At 42.0% G+C, this 15,542-nt stretch overlaps 1 protein-coding gene across 8 annotated transcripts in view; it reads left to right on the top strand.

Annotated features, from left to right (window-relative positions):
- Positions 1 to 15,542, top strand: part of celf6 (CUGBP Elav-like family member 6) — a 125,198-nt gene that overhangs the window by 91,000 nt on the left and 18,656 nt on the right. For all 8 annotated transcript variants that reach the window (XM_061067955.1, XM_061067954.1, XM_061067960.1 and 5 more), the window contains exons 4-5: positions 9,051 to 9,179; positions 13,028 to 13,107. In XM_061067955.1, the coding sequence (XP_060923938.1) occupies positions 9,051 to 9,179; positions 13,028 to 13,107 (209 nt within the window). The remainder of the gene's footprint in view (positions 1 to 9,050; positions 9,180 to 13,027; positions 13,108 to 15,542) is intronic.

Raw genomic sequence — 15,542 nt, 5'->3', positions numbered from 1 at the left:
GTTTATCACTAGTTATACGTATTAATTAGTTAAATTGGATACATTAGATTATAATGCAAATGATGCTCAACTCTTAAAAGTTATTCTGCACATTTAAAAGCACCAGTCATCACATTAAATTATGCAATTTGCTTTGACACTGTGCAGATGCTCTTGCGCGGCCTCCTCTCTCCATCTTTAGTCTGACTGGCATGGTGATTGACCACATCATTCTAAAGCCATTTGTGACTAACATCACTGAGGTTAATGCAGATTAAGCCAGTCAAAGATTTACATGGCTGGAATTGGATCTAATTGGACCAGTCTGTGTCTGGCCTGTGCTTGCATTTCAGAGTGGTGATTTAGACTGCCTAGGTCAGATTAAACTGAGCCACTTTGCTGATTTATGTGGTCAAGTGTGAATCAGATGGCCCATTTCTATTGCCACACACACCCCGATGTAGATCTTTTTTTTGTCATGGCGGCACTTTAATTAACGGCCATCTGAAAACAGGCAAAGTCTGACCGACAAGGCTTGGGCGAGAGCCAATCGTCATTCTCACCAAGATAAATTGGATCTCTGGGCTTAAGAGAGGAGGATGGATGGTTCCCAATATCAATTACTACTCTTTTTCCGTAGAAAGAGAAAGGAGATGAACAGGCAGTGTGAATGAAATACAGAGGGCTCTTAGGCAAGCACAGCCCCTGTTTGTCTGTCAAATGAACTTTCTATATGGGAGGACAGGATAGGACAAAGCACAGAATGAAATAAGACCAAGCAGACAAGCCCCAACAGAGATATTGAACGTTAATGGCAACAGGAAGTCAGCAGACAGGCTCGGGAAGTAAACCACAGTCGCGGCCGACAATGAAATGAGATTTACTATGAAGGCCTGTGGTTAAAAGGAAAATAGACAGCCCAGCCAGGGCTGACTTAAGGAGGGAAAGTTGAAAGGGATTCATCCTTGGAGCGATGAGGAACAGTCTGGTGCACCAATCCCAGTGGGGAATCTGGAGGGTCAAATCCAGGGTTGTACTGGGAAATGTACACCTTACATTTATCACTACCAAGACGTCAGCAATTATCTGTCATGGGAACTTGTAAAGAGGTCTCCATTACGTGCCAGCAAAGGCATTAGGGCCCATTACTCCGTTTGGAGACTCCAGTAGCCCTCCTTTTGTTCACGGTCCCTGAGAGACATCCTGTCCCTGGGGATACGTGAGTGTCAGAGCTCAGAGAATGACGAGGGGGGCCTGGCACCACAGACAACCTACCACTCGGCAGCCATTGTGGCTTACAGAGTGGATTCTCTGGCTGTCTATTAGAATGACTGATAGCTTATTTTATTTTTTTCTTGGATTATCAAGAAAGAATGGTGGGAGGGGAGATGCACGGCTTTTAAATCTATTTTTGTTCCTTGAGTCAACTGACCTCTTCCCCACAATGTCTGTATTTATCTGATGAGCTCAAGCACCACTTTGTTTCTGCCCAGTTCGATCAAACAATGAATTCAACTCAGACATACTGAGCCACAATGGAGTCATGGGTCCTTTGCTCACTTGCTCTGTGGTCAGTGCAGGAACAGAGAACAACTATTTATACTCTTGAAACTCAAGCAATCTGCCTCAATCCAAGGGGAACAGAGGAAAAGAAGACATGTCATACTCTCCTTTTCTCTGTTGTTTTCCTTCTATCCTTCTATCCCCCTGTCTTTCTCTCACTGGCATTGCAGTGCAAAGGAAGAGATGAAGCGAGTGATAGAAAGAGAGGTGGGGATTCTGTACAAGGCCCGTGGAGGAATGCGAGAGGGGTGAGAGATGGAAGACAAAAAGAGTGAGAGTGGTAGAGATGACAGGATGAGAAAGTTAACGGAGGGTGATGGAGGCAGCTGAGTGAATCTCAGCAGTAAATCATCTCAGAGCCGCCCCATCCCTATCTCCTCCTAGCCTCGCCAGGAATCTTTTTCCCCCTGACCTTGTCTGCCGCTGTGTCTGTGAAGAAAAGATGGGGCCAGATTATCTATGATTGGAGATGGCCATTATCTAAACACAATCTTGGAGCCAGGTCCCACTCCTCTAGCGACTGCTGCGAGACTGGAGACCACACTGATGAGAAGAGAGATGATGGGTGAGCCCGCAACACCCTCTCCCTTTATTAACTCTGATAAGATGGTTTCAACACTCTCTTGAAATGCCCAGCAACCACCATCAACATCGACTTTTTCACAGTGTGCCACTCACAGTGCATTTGTCCACACTTCTTATCCTAGTCTACTTGTTTATTAGCTCGCCTATTTTGTTTTATTGGATACTTATACAGTGCCAGCAGCATTGCAATCCCTGCATTTGAAAGTCAGCCGCCCTGTGTGAGCCTTTTTTAATATCTTGTCCATGCCTTTTGTCTGTCTGGCAGAGGGGAGTCATTGTGAATGGGTCGTGTTTGTCCTTGCCAACCTGCTGCTCTTCAGAAGGTTGACCCCAGGCGGGCAGTGGAGAGATTGACAGGACCTTGTAATGTTGTGCACTGTGCCGTCATGCCCCACCCCAGCAGGTAGGGAAGAGTGAGGGCTGCTGGCTGGCTCAGTCTGGCAGGCCACAGGGGAGGGACTGTCTGGAGGCACCTCACGCCCACAGAGGTGCACGCTTCACTTTACATGCAAATTAAGCCAAAAGATCCCTCTGTGCCTCTGGACTCGGTGGTGCAAAACTCTGAAAAGTCAAGAGGAACCCTGGCAGCAGTTGCTACGCGTGTGTTGGGAAATACACTGACACGCACTGAGACATAGAGACACATGGACAGACAAAAGGATACAGGGGTATCCAACAGAGACCATTGCAGCATTTTCATTTAAATAGCTCGTTTTGATGAGCCTAGCCATTAGAGAAGATGTTTCCATAATCGAGATTTTCTGGTACAATTGTTCCTTTCCTATTACCAATTCAGACACCTGGACTTTGCATATCGGTCGATACAGAGTACAGATCAGATATCAGTGCATTTAGATAAAACAATTATATTTAGATATAAAAATTTATGGCGACGACCGAGCGAACATTTTTGACAGTATTGGAGGCAATTCTAATGCTGGTATTGGAATAATAACATCTCTAGTTTCCAATGTAGAAAAAAAACTGTTTAATAATCCTGAGAGAAGCCGCAACAGGAACTCTTTTACATGTTTCCTCAGTAGTTCTGTGTTAGTTTTTGTTCATGCATACCAGAAGGTTGAAAGACCCCCCCCCCCCCTTCTCCCTTGGGTAAATGGATGTGATAGCTCTAGACGTATGAGTAATGCATTTACAAACACGAAGCCTGTATCCCCCTCATCGTGCCTCATACACTGACAATTTGAATATTTGTTCTCCTCTGATTATTCCATTTACCACCTCACTATACTGGATAATCCACTTGCATACATCAGATTGGGACCAGCAGCAGAAAGGTTTAGCGTGAGGCTGCACAGCATTTTCACAGGGATGAGGTCTAATTACTTCTGTTAGCTGGGTAGGAACTAAACATGAGTTCGATGTAGAATGGGGCTTATTAAGCGGTGGGAAATTGAAGCGTAAAGGCAAAGGGAATGCTTGGGGTTTGAGAAGTACAGCTGAACATACGTCATGAATCTTGTTTTACAATTATCTCATTACATCATTTTACACTTTCTACATTAACTGCTTTAACACTGCACTTGAACCGTGCATATTAACACTAAATTATACACCAAGTTTGAGCATTTTTTTATAAAAAAAAAATTACAGAAATGGTGTTATCAAGAGTATATATTAAAATGATTGTCATCCATTTTTGCATTTGTTCTAAAAAAGTATGATTTAACAAGTTTATATGAATGGAAACAGATAATAATTATAGCATGAATAAGTCCACGATACTGAAGCAATGTATGAATGTTAGCAAACTCAGGCTCTCTGGTGCATCTGCTAACACTTGCTAACACTTGTACAATAAGAGCTGCAGAGATCATTAGTTACTTTCCTGAATCCATTCCTGAGCATCGAACTGCCTTCTTGAATCTTCATTCGGCCTTTTCTACTGACTTTGTTAATATCAAATAATGTAAAGTTAAGAAATAATCCATAAAACTTCTGCATTGTTATAAAATACTCAAATGACTGAAATCGACTGAGCAGGTATTCTCTCTCTTTACCAATTCCCATGCTAAGAAAAGGTGGAGCACAATCTTTTATGTTGACACATCAGCCACTTTTTATTTTGGGACAAATTCCTCTATTTGTATTGATGCAGTTTATTTATACTCTATTTGGAAAGCCATTTATACCTTTCAGTCATTTGTATTATTCATTACCAATACACCAAATAATTGTCTTCCAATCACTATAATAACTACCCTATTATTTTGTTTGCTTGTTTAACAAATGACTAATCAATTCATTAATGGTTTTCAGCACTATTTCCTTATACAAAAAAGTTTCCTGTGACTAAATGAGGCTTGCAGGAGATAAATTATTCTCAAGCTATTTGGGAAAGGGACATTAAGTCCGTTCTTTTAAGAATGCCAGTTTTGTGTCCACAGCAAAACCTCACTATTTCCAAAATGTGGATATTCTAGGTTTTTTTCTCTTCATGATGCAAATATCTCATGCTCATTATCTAAAAAGCCTATTCCAAAAGCAAATAGCACCTTTTGATGTCAAACAGAGTCCTGTGCCCTTCTCACCACAGGGGAAATATAGTAGATGATGAAAAACAAAGTCTAACTTATTAACAAGAAGCCATTCCCACCACTTTGTTCATCCAGTCTGTACGCCTACATGTACATGTGTGAGTGTATCTGGTGGCGGGCCTCCCAGGCAGCAGTGCACCAGCGTCAGGCTTTTCTAATGAGTCCATAAGAAGTGCAACTCCTCTGTTGTGCTGCCTGGAACATTACTCTGCATTTGAAATGCACCCAGTGGCCTAGCAGGCATCTTTTATCGTTGGATGCAGCTGTCCATGCTTTCTGAACACTTACTACTACCAAGCTTCCCTGACTGCTGCCAGCGGGCAATAAGTGATAGAATCATGAAAAAATAAAAGGGAAAAAAATAAAGAAATATTTACCCCCACACGCGAGTAGGAGAGAAACAATTTAAAGAGATTATCCCCATTATTGGCAAACAAAAGCAGGACATTTTGAAAAGTAGACTTCACAGCAACAAATTCCATGCCTGGAGAGAAAGAGAAGGGCGAGGAGATGACAGTAGAGAAATAAAGAGAGCGCTACAGACAGAGTAATAGATAGACAAAAAGAAAAGAGAGGATGGAAAAAAGTACACTATATATGCATATACTGCAGCCAACAACACAAGTAGCACTTTATTCCGGGGAGAGAAGCATCAATCTTGACAGCATATGGCGTCTGTGCAAAATCCATTAATTTTTAATATACCGGGCACTGAAATGAAAAGGCTTCCTGAGACAAGCAATTGTCAGATGTCAGTAGTGTTTTGATAACTTTTTTGATCTTTTTATTTGCATTCATAAAATGGGGCTGTCCATATGCCACCTCAGTTTGGACATAGCTGGAGACTGACATGGAACCATTTTCCACTCGATTGCTCCCACCTTCACTCGGGAGATGAAAGGTTGGGGGGGAACAAAAAGGAAGTTTGTGTGTCGTGTCTGAGTGTGGGAGAAAGTAGGCATGTAGCTGAAGCCTGCCCCATCTTGTGCATATATATATATATATATATATTTCTATCCTTGAATCTGTTGAGTACATTTTAAAGTCTTTGCAGAGGTGTTATATAGGGAAATACATGGATTAACTTATGGTGTTTGATCATGCAGCGACTCCATAAATTCAGCATTACGTAACCAGGCTTTCTAACTACCATGCACGCACGTTATTATTTCAAAGTAGTGACGAGGTTTTAAAGGTAGCTTACAGAGGTCTCTTCAGAGTAGAGCAGAGAAGTGCTGTAGAGCTCAGATTTTCTCCAGCTGTGTGGCTCAGCTCCGTTAGAGGGATCAGACGAGCCTTTCTCAATGAGAGATTAAGCACAAAGGTCAAACTGTAGGCTCAGTGAGTTTTGTCATACTTCTATGACTCCTCAGTCAGCTCCATAGGAAAGCTCTCACCCCTCTTAATGCAAGTACATGAGTGTACTAGAGGTGATGGCTATTATTTTTTCCCTCCACTCCACACTTTTAATGGATAACTCTTCGGCGTCATGGAGTCACCTTCTTGTACAGAGGCGGCACTACACAATATTTATTCATATTCATAAAATGCCAATTTAAAGCTCACAAGTGGCCATAGGAGATGAGCAGGAACTTGTGGAATCCAATAAGAGCTATTTTGGAGACAAGTGCAAAGTGGACTAATTAATAGCAATCTATACTCTGGCCAGGGCTTGCAGAGGGCCAACTGAGACACTCTTAGGTCAGGCAATGAAAAGATAGCAGCTCCAAATTCATTTTCTCACTGTGGCTCTCCCAAAGGAAGGCTCCCAAGTACACTCACACTTCCTTTAATTCCTTCACTGGGGTGTAATTTATTTTTGCGTTTGCCAGCACATTTGGAAAGTTCATTACCTCGCTCATGGCTTGTTAATTAGCCTTGTAAAGCCGCCATTAGATCTCCTCGGGCCAGGACCGAGATGAGACTTTTGTCCCAAAACATTAACACGCTGCAGGAGGCCTGTAAAACTCCACTCTGCCCGTTGAAGTTGTAACAGTGACACCTCAGGGAAAATCTGAAAGATAGAGGGTGGTGCTATCACGACAGAGCCACGTGCTCGGAACGGCCTGATGTCCGGTTCACCTTTGCTGCCACAGAGAGGAGTCAGACTAATTTCTCTCTAACACCTGTTACAGCTACTCAACTCATTCATTGTATGTCCTCCTGTCGGCCTTTGGTAAATCCCATCCGGCAGTATACAGAAAATAGCTCTCTATGTGGCGACCTCTACAGGGTTCGCACTCCCTTCCAGCCCTGGAGCTCCAGAGGTGAAAGAACTATAATGAGCATAGGCTCAGCTGGTGGGTTAAAGAAATCCTGCTGTGAGAGGTGTGACTACAGCAACGCGTACTGACACCACAGCTCCAGCAGCAGCAGTACAGACCAGGCAGCGTGGCCTTATTGATTATGCAGGTGCTCATTTATGTGGCCAAGCGAGTAGCAGGCACGTGTCTCATTTGAACTTTACAGGAATGGAACAGGATCCGACTACCCCGCCGCAAAAAGGAAGCCCTGGTGCTTTATTTTTAGAACAGCTGGGTCTAATGGGGCCTGGCAGGTACAGGAGGCGTCACATCTGTCGAGGCCCAGGTGACGCTCTCGCCCTCCGCTCCTCCCTGCCCCCCTCAACCGCTCCAGACCAGTCAAATGACTCACACTGAAGATCAGCAGTGTCATTTTGAATAAACTCTTCTTCCTCTTCCTGCCACTTTCCATCAGTTCTGGCGAAGGGGTCTTGTAGCCATATCATTCCACAACATCGCAGAATAGGGGATGCATAATGTAAAAGATGTAAAGAAGATGAATGCTCTGTCTTAGGCCAGAGCGCCGGGAAGATTAATTATACAAATCCAGCCTTCTGACTTGCCAAAAAATGAATAGTATGGAGCCCATACGTCTGAGCCAGAGTGCCCCCCTCTGGAGCTCTGCAGCAACTATGACATACAGTAGCAGTGGAGACATTGGCGTAGGTGGAGCTGCCCTTCAAACATAGGTCTTAGCTCTTGGTTGGGTAATTGGGAAGAATCAGTGCTCAGTGTCAGACCAGATTTTAAAGTCATGCTAGATTTTTACCAATATTTAGTGCTTTCTCACTCTCCTCCACCACTCGCCCATGACCTTAGAGATGTCAGTTGGGGATATTTTCATGGGTCATTGATTTCAATATTGCATAATAATATATTTATGCTACTTTGTCATTCTGGTTTTGAGGCATGAGAACCAGACCTTGTATCTTTCGTGATAATGATGTTTTTCCCAATGCTTAAAACATTCTCCATCACTGGGCTTTGGAGGAAGTAAAAGGTCTTGCCAAAGTCTTGGTGATTCTAACTGTTATATTGGGCAGATAAAAAACAATTTACTGCTTAATTTTGAAAACAACAAATACAGAATTCTGCAGTGTGTTCATGTGGGGAGACAAATTCTTTCTCTGAATTGCACTGTGCAAATTCTACTTTTTATTTGTTGTAATTGGCGTTTAACAAAAACAAATCAGCAGGACTTTGGCCGATAATTATCCAAAACCAACTTCAGCTGATAAGTTCCAATTATGCACAGTGCACATAATCATATTCATTTTATAAAAAAAGTTAATTTTTTTTATTTTCCGGTATTTTACATTCCCCACAATTGTTCATAGTCAAGAAATGTGAGTGTCCCGAACTTTGTCTCCAAACAACATTTGTTTTTGCACATTAAAGTCGACAGTAAATGGAGTATATTGAGAAACCAGTCCACACTGACTGATCAATCTTAGTTTCATCATTTGATTAAAAGTGTTGACGTTTCAAAGAGAAAACCTTTAAACGTCCTTTTGGAAATGATCCATTGCCCCTCAGAAAACACCTCTGACACAGTTTACTCTTGCTTATTCCAATTCCTTCTGCCTTGTTGCTGAGAAATACCATGTTCTGGTTCCATGTTCTCTTTCAACTTAGTGACTTAAGCATCCAGACAGTCAAACAGTTTGTCAAACCGAGCAAAACATCCTCACTCTCTTTCTACCTCTCCCTGAAACCCACAGCGCTCAAAACATCCTCTGTATCACAAATCACTGTGGCAGACTTGAATAGCTCGTTCGAAACAGGGATATATCTTACCCTCATGCCAGCGTGGGGTGGCACACCACACAACAGTAAGATCAACAATAACAATAACAACAACAGCAGCAGCAGCAGCGGTGTAGGCTCAACAGAGCAGACTACTGATAAAAGGAAATGCAGGGTGGGGGGGGGGGTTGGGGGGTTGAGTTGCAAGTTCCTCTCAGCTCAGCAGAACGGTGCCATCAGCTCTAGCATTGTCTGTTCTCTCCCCCTCTTCCACCCTCCTTCCCTCCACCCTCCACCCTCTTCCCCTCTTCCCATCCAGAAGACAGGAAGCTGTTCGTGGGAATGCTCGGCAAGCAGCAGAGCGAGGACGATGTCCGGCGGCTGTTCGAGACCTTCGGCCAGATCGAGGAGTGCACTGTCCTGCGAGGGCCTGATGGGGCCAGCAAGGGTCAGAGCCCACACACCTGCCACTCTCCTTTTTTTTTATTTTAGCCCCGTCTGTCTCTGCATCCTCTTTCTGTCTGTACACGTCCTTTCTGTCTTTCTGATTTTTGTACATTTCTGCCATTGGCATCGTCTGCGATCCACTCTGCTCTTCTAAAAGAACTCATCCTCTTTGTCAACCATTTCTGCTTTTTTTCCCACCATCACTTATGTGTCTCGCTCACATTTCTTTCATACCTCATTGTCACCACGCTCCGGCACCTCCTTCCAACCACTTTCCACTCTTTTTCGCACTACCTTCTGTATTTCCATTCCCTTTTTTGTTCGCACTTCACCTCTCACTCTCTTTCCCCTTCCAAACTTTTTCCCGCCTCTTACTTAGTCTCTTCATCACAGCAGCTCTTCCCAATTGGGCTTGTACCACATCACTCAACACCTTGTCTTTCTGCTCCCCTCTCCCCTTTCCTCCTCCTTCTCCTCTTCCTGTTATCTGAAAAACGTACGGGTGTAATCATGTTTGTTTCCCACATTCCCGTCATCCCTCCCCTGAGACACCATTGGACGATAACGTCCTTACTGTAAAAAAGCAGACAGGTTCTGGGTTTTGCTGCTGTCACTTACTGTGCCGCAGATTTGCATGAATTCAGGCATTGCGTTATGCATATGGTTCATGTGCGGTTTAGTAAGTAGAGCATGTTCAGAGGAAAGGTGGTCGGGAAAAGTGCGCTGTGGGTGGGATTGTTCTGAGAGTGCGACTCCAAAATCATCCTCTGATGGGTCCCTGTTTTGCAGACATATTTGGAGGAAGAACACCAATGATATTGCTCGGAAACCTCCGTCATTCTTTCTCTCGTGTTGACTGTGAATCATTCTCCTATAGGAAGCATATGAATGGCTGAGGAGAATGTGTGAGAGGGCAAGGGAGAGAGGTTGGTAATGTGTGATCCCGCTGAGTAGACCAAAGAGAAAGACTGGTTTAAGTGAACCGCACACCTATCTGTGTCTGCATCCGTCCCCCTCACTCTTGATCTTGGATGCATTGCTCCGTGTCACCTCACCAGCCCACCTACCTTTCTACCCCGGCTCGTTTCCTCTTTCACTGCGACTCCCTGCCTCTCCAGCTCCCTCTCTTCCTGTCGACTCAGACGCCTCAAGCTGACTGACAGCACATAAAATGAAATAAGGCCGGTGCTGCCGCTGTTACAGAGAGGAGCGAGCTTTCTCTCTCATTCGTACTTCCACTCCTTTTCACCCTCCTGCACCAGACTCTTCAACTCTTTTCTGTTTCTCCTCTCTTCACATGCCATATGTTTCCTGTGTTGGTATTTGTCTCTATTATCACTGGCTCAATCATCCGCTTTTCTTCAAGTTGCACCGCTACAAAATGGAAAACTGTGAAGTTATGTTAACTATGAATGCTTCCATGAGGCAAAGGTGTCATATAGTTTATAGGTATTTGGTCCAATCACTCACTGTGCAACAGTCCTATGCAATCATGACGAGATTTTACGGTAAATTATTTTGCCAGCTGCCTCGCTTGGGATGAGGTCTCTGTAATTTGAATGAGACAGACCTTGAAATTGACAGTGCTATCTGTTCCATGATGGAGGCTTTGTCCCCTGTTGATGTAAATTTATGCTACTCAGAGGCTTTTCAGCGCCCCTCTTCACCCAATAAAAAAGGCCGAGAAGTTTAACATCCATCTCTCTTTGGCGCCGCTCCTCAAAGTACTTTCAAAGTGCAACACTTGCTGCCAGAGTTGAATAGAGCCCCGAGTTGTCAGGAATAATAGAGAGATGGCTTTTAGGTCTATAATTAAGTTGTGTTATAAATGTCACCCATCCACTGGGATGGAATTCATGCATACATATTATTACCCAGGGAATTCAAAAGGCAGCGCAGATCCTCTCGCTTGAAAGCAATACAATCTTTCTTTTTCCTTCTTCACCCCCCAAACTCATTCTGAGCCATCAAATTCAAAAACTCAAATGTGCACTATAATTTATGAGGCTGTAGCACTTCAAATTCTTTTGAGATGTTGTGCTCCGTGTCCCTTAACTTTTTTTAGGTCAGGAGAATCAAGGCTAGAGCACTGTTTCTTTGAGGACATTGTATGTTTGACATGACGTGGACATTGATAGTGTGAACTGCTGTTTTGAATGTCTTTCTGGTTGGTGTGAGCTGCTGGGGTCACTGGGACCCTAGCAGATGGCCTTGTTAGTGGACTATCAGCAAGTTATCTTGGCTCACAAAACTCAAAAGGTTTTTTGTGAGGACAAACTGCTCCTTATGGTTTCAACTAGAAAGGTTAATTGCATTTGCTCCCTCAAAGACAGGGTTGCAGTAAAATGCAAACAATGGGCTAATATACAAATTAAGACCTTTCAGGGGGGATGTTCAATTTAAGTGAAAGGCTGCTAGGGTGCTGTCAAAAAGTACCCAAGGTTTTCTTTGATTTCCTGCTTGCCTCTGTACATTTACACTGCTTTTAGGACATATGACAGTACAGAAAACACATGGCATTTACGACTCAAAATAGATCTAAACACGGCAGTTTAAAATACTTACCATGTACTGTGCAGCAGCATAGTGCATGGAAAGCCTCGGGCAGAGGTTGAATCTGTCCTCCACTGATGTGCACATATCATATGTCCTTGAGTTCAATTTGAAATTTTTGCTAGGAAATAACTCATGGACACTTGTATGTCAGGGAAGTAAAGCTGACACCTGAGATGCAGGAGTGAATGTATTGCTGCCAAAGACATCGAGCCTACCTATCAGTGTTTGTAATTTAAATTAATCATCACGACACCTCTAGGAACGCAGAGAGAATAAATGTATAGAAATGCATGTATCTGCAGTTCTCACAAAACCACACATTGAACTCGGGAGAAGTCTGATTATGGGACATGGGGGCTACTCGATTAATGAAAAGGGGCAGAATTAATCCACGAGTTTGTTAATTAGGTATCTCTTGACTTAACACACGAGATACCTGAAGGCAAGGATAAGAATAGGACATTACAAAATAACTCTTGCAGTCTATGATGACCATAAAGCTTAGAGAAATAGCTCCTGTTTAATTTAATGGCTTTTGGAAAATTACCACATTTCAGTGCCCCTGTAATTCAGTTCACTAGCTTTCTCTTCATGTAGTAGTTTAGTGCCTCTCCTAACCTACACACTGCTTCACTGTTTAATCATGTGGTAAGGATGTGTAAGCTTCAAAAACACATATTGTGCATTAATATTATCTACTTGAATCATTTTTAATATCATTTGAAATGTTAATACAGTGAGGCTCCAGTGCGCCGCTGCCGACGCCCGTTCCCTTTTCTTCCGGCGAACTTTTTATGTTGACTTTTCCTTTTGTGCATTAACTACACAACAGATTTAAGAAGATTTGAATGCCCCTTGAGCGAAGCCCCCACCCCTCTATCTGAAATTATGCGCGCAAAGATTCGGTTAGATAGGCAGATTATAATACTATTCCTTTGTCATCATAATCTCTTTTATGAGTGACTGCACACAAATCACAATGTGTAAATATTAAACAGATTAATAATCACAAACAAGTCAGGATAGCAAATGCCTTGGCTGCATGCTCCGAACTGGAGGGGCTGGAATTAGAAATGGGCGAGGGAAAGAAAGCTCCACGCCGCTAATGCCTTCGCCACAATTAGACTGATTTATTCAGAGTTATGCGCCGAAGACACCAATGGCAGGATATATTTGCAAACCAGATAACATGAAAACAATGGTAATGAATGGTGTTTCCTGATTATTTTCAAGACCACCTCCCTGATGCTGTGCCCCCTCCCCTTCTATTTCTCCCTTTTTCTTTGTATACAGGCTGTGCCTTTGTCAAGTTCTCAAGCCACGCAGAAGCACAGGCCGCCATCAACAGCTTGCATGGTGGACAGACTATGCCTGTAAGTAACCCACTATGAAACACATTAACAACAAGTGTTGTCCAAATAACTGAACTAGAGTATAAACTCAGCTCAATTGTTTTTACAAAAATGTGGACAGTGTTAGAGAATGTTTTGGAATTGCTGTAATGTTATTTGTTTGTGCCAGCTGTTTTTGCTTGTGTTGCAAAAGATGTTTGAGGTAGACCGGAATAAAGTTTGCAACAAAGATAGGGGACATTTTTTATACATTTTTACTGCCCTGCCAAGAGAAAGATGTTCTTTAAAGTCTTTTACTTTAAAGTTTTCTATGCCAGATGCACATGCCCACCTCGGGTTGTGAAAGGGTGCTGAAATTCAATACTGAATGTATTTATCTTACTATAAGTGTTGGCAGATAATACAAAGATATTTAAGACCAAATCATACATAGAAGATACCAGACATTTATTATCTGTCTATGTATTTATTTCTTCATATCCACCTAGTACAGCTGAGCACATACCACGTACAGTATGTACTGTACATGTATAGAGTCACCACATTGACTCTTTTCGAAACACGTCGACATTCCAGTCTCACATACATTCTCGTGTTATCACACACAAAAGATTCCCACAGTCAGCTTCCGCCACCTTACAGCACACAGCTGCATATTCTGTATCTGTCTTTTCACTCAGTATCCATTTCTTTCTCATGCAATTCAAACTACATTTCCAGCAGAGTGATTGAGTATTTACATTCACAGTATTATAAGATATGATTATTGTGCAATGCACAAAAATCCTTGAATGTCTCTTCGGAGGACATTGTACTGCGTGTGCCAGTATGTTATTTACATAAATATAGTGCATATGAAACTGAAGTAGAGGCAGGGGTGTAATGATGGAAATAAAAAAGGAACTATAGCATTGTATAAAATGAAAGTGTGCAGTATGTATGAGATTGTTCTTGATGTATGATTCCCATTGTTTATCTACTTGCTGTGTAATGATTAAACAGCACACAATTCAATTCAATGTTGAAAGTATAGTGAAAAGCAGCTAATTTATTCAATTGCCAAGTCGTCTGGATCTTACAATACAGTTTTAGCTAAGAATGTCCCTACTTACATGAACTGCAAAGTACAACATTCACAAGCATATTTTTGATGAAAAGTACAACTGGGCAAAGTTGAAGTAAATTGTCATTGGAAACGTTACTGTAAGTGGGTGACAAACGTTAGACATATTATTCAACTAGGTTCTAAACAAGAACAAATTAAACCTTAGATGACCGTTGCCTACTTGCAAATTAAAATGTTTCTCCCTAAAAGATGAAATACTCCTCTGTCAAGGGGTAATAGTTTGAGAAATTCCCAAAAATCAAACAAATAAAACAAAAGCATGATTAGTGACTTTATATTTGGAGACAAACATTTTACTATATGCTATTTCTAAAAAAAAGGAATTATTAAAATAAATAATTTGCTTGACCATTGTTTTTGAGATGGAATAAAAAGACTGACTGCTTGTCTGAAAATACAAGTTAAACCAATGGCAAGAGTGGAATAGATAGTAACTACAGAACAAGAATTGACCACTGAATATTTTTGTGATTTGGTGGTGACGTAACCTCTTGTAGCAACAGGTGAAGAATGACAAAAAACTGCTCATTGCTGCCAAAACAGTGACAGTTTGGCCTCTGTCAAGGGCCAATTTATTCTTAAAGAATATTAAACATTAAACGGGTCAAACATTCATCAAGGGATGCTTAATTACAGTGATTGGAAGGGAGGTTGACAAGGGAGTCAATAATATTGAAAAGCAACCAGGAGTTCGGATGTAAGGTCAGATTATTAGCCCCCTTTGTTTTCTTAACTGCTTCCTGATATGTCAACATTAAGTCTTGCATTATGTTGTGGGACACTGGCAGTTTATCAGCTTTCCATTAACTTTTGACTTTTCCACATTTATAATTCAGTCTGAGTATCATTCACCCCAGACCCGGATATTGATCTCTATATGTTTGCAATAAGTTTATGCAGTAAATAATTGTGATGTTGTTACTCAATAATGTTGTAAACCAGATTGCATGTTAATCATTGTGAATACAGGTGGTATAGACACATAATACATGTCATACAGGAGAATGATAAAAAAAATCCTCCATTACAAGTGATTTTGAGCTGTAAGTGTACAAGGAATTGTAGAAAGTAGGTAATGATGCATTGTTCCAGCTTGATATACAGTAGTTGTGAGATGCATTAAACCACATTAGATTGTGTTGGTTTGTGTAGTTGAAGAATGAGGCCACCATACCCATAACCCAAACTGCAGTTAATTACGAATTGGACATACTTCTGTAAGGCTTTAACAAGGCCACCAGAAAAGTAAGAGAAATGATGAATAACAAAGCAACTCACTGCCAGTGCTGGATGTGTGTTGAGCACTGCACAGCTGGACATGCACACAAGC

Source organism: Limanda limanda, chromosome 3 (genome assembly GCF_963576545.1).
Source record: "Limanda limanda chromosome 3, fLimLim1.1, whole genome shotgun sequence".
Classification (NCBI taxonomy): domain Eukaryota; kingdom Metazoa; phylum Chordata; class Actinopteri; order Pleuronectiformes; family Pleuronectidae; genus Limanda; species Limanda limanda.
Note: the sequence above shows the minus strand (reverse complement) of the source record. Positions and strands in the feature narration are given on the sequence as shown.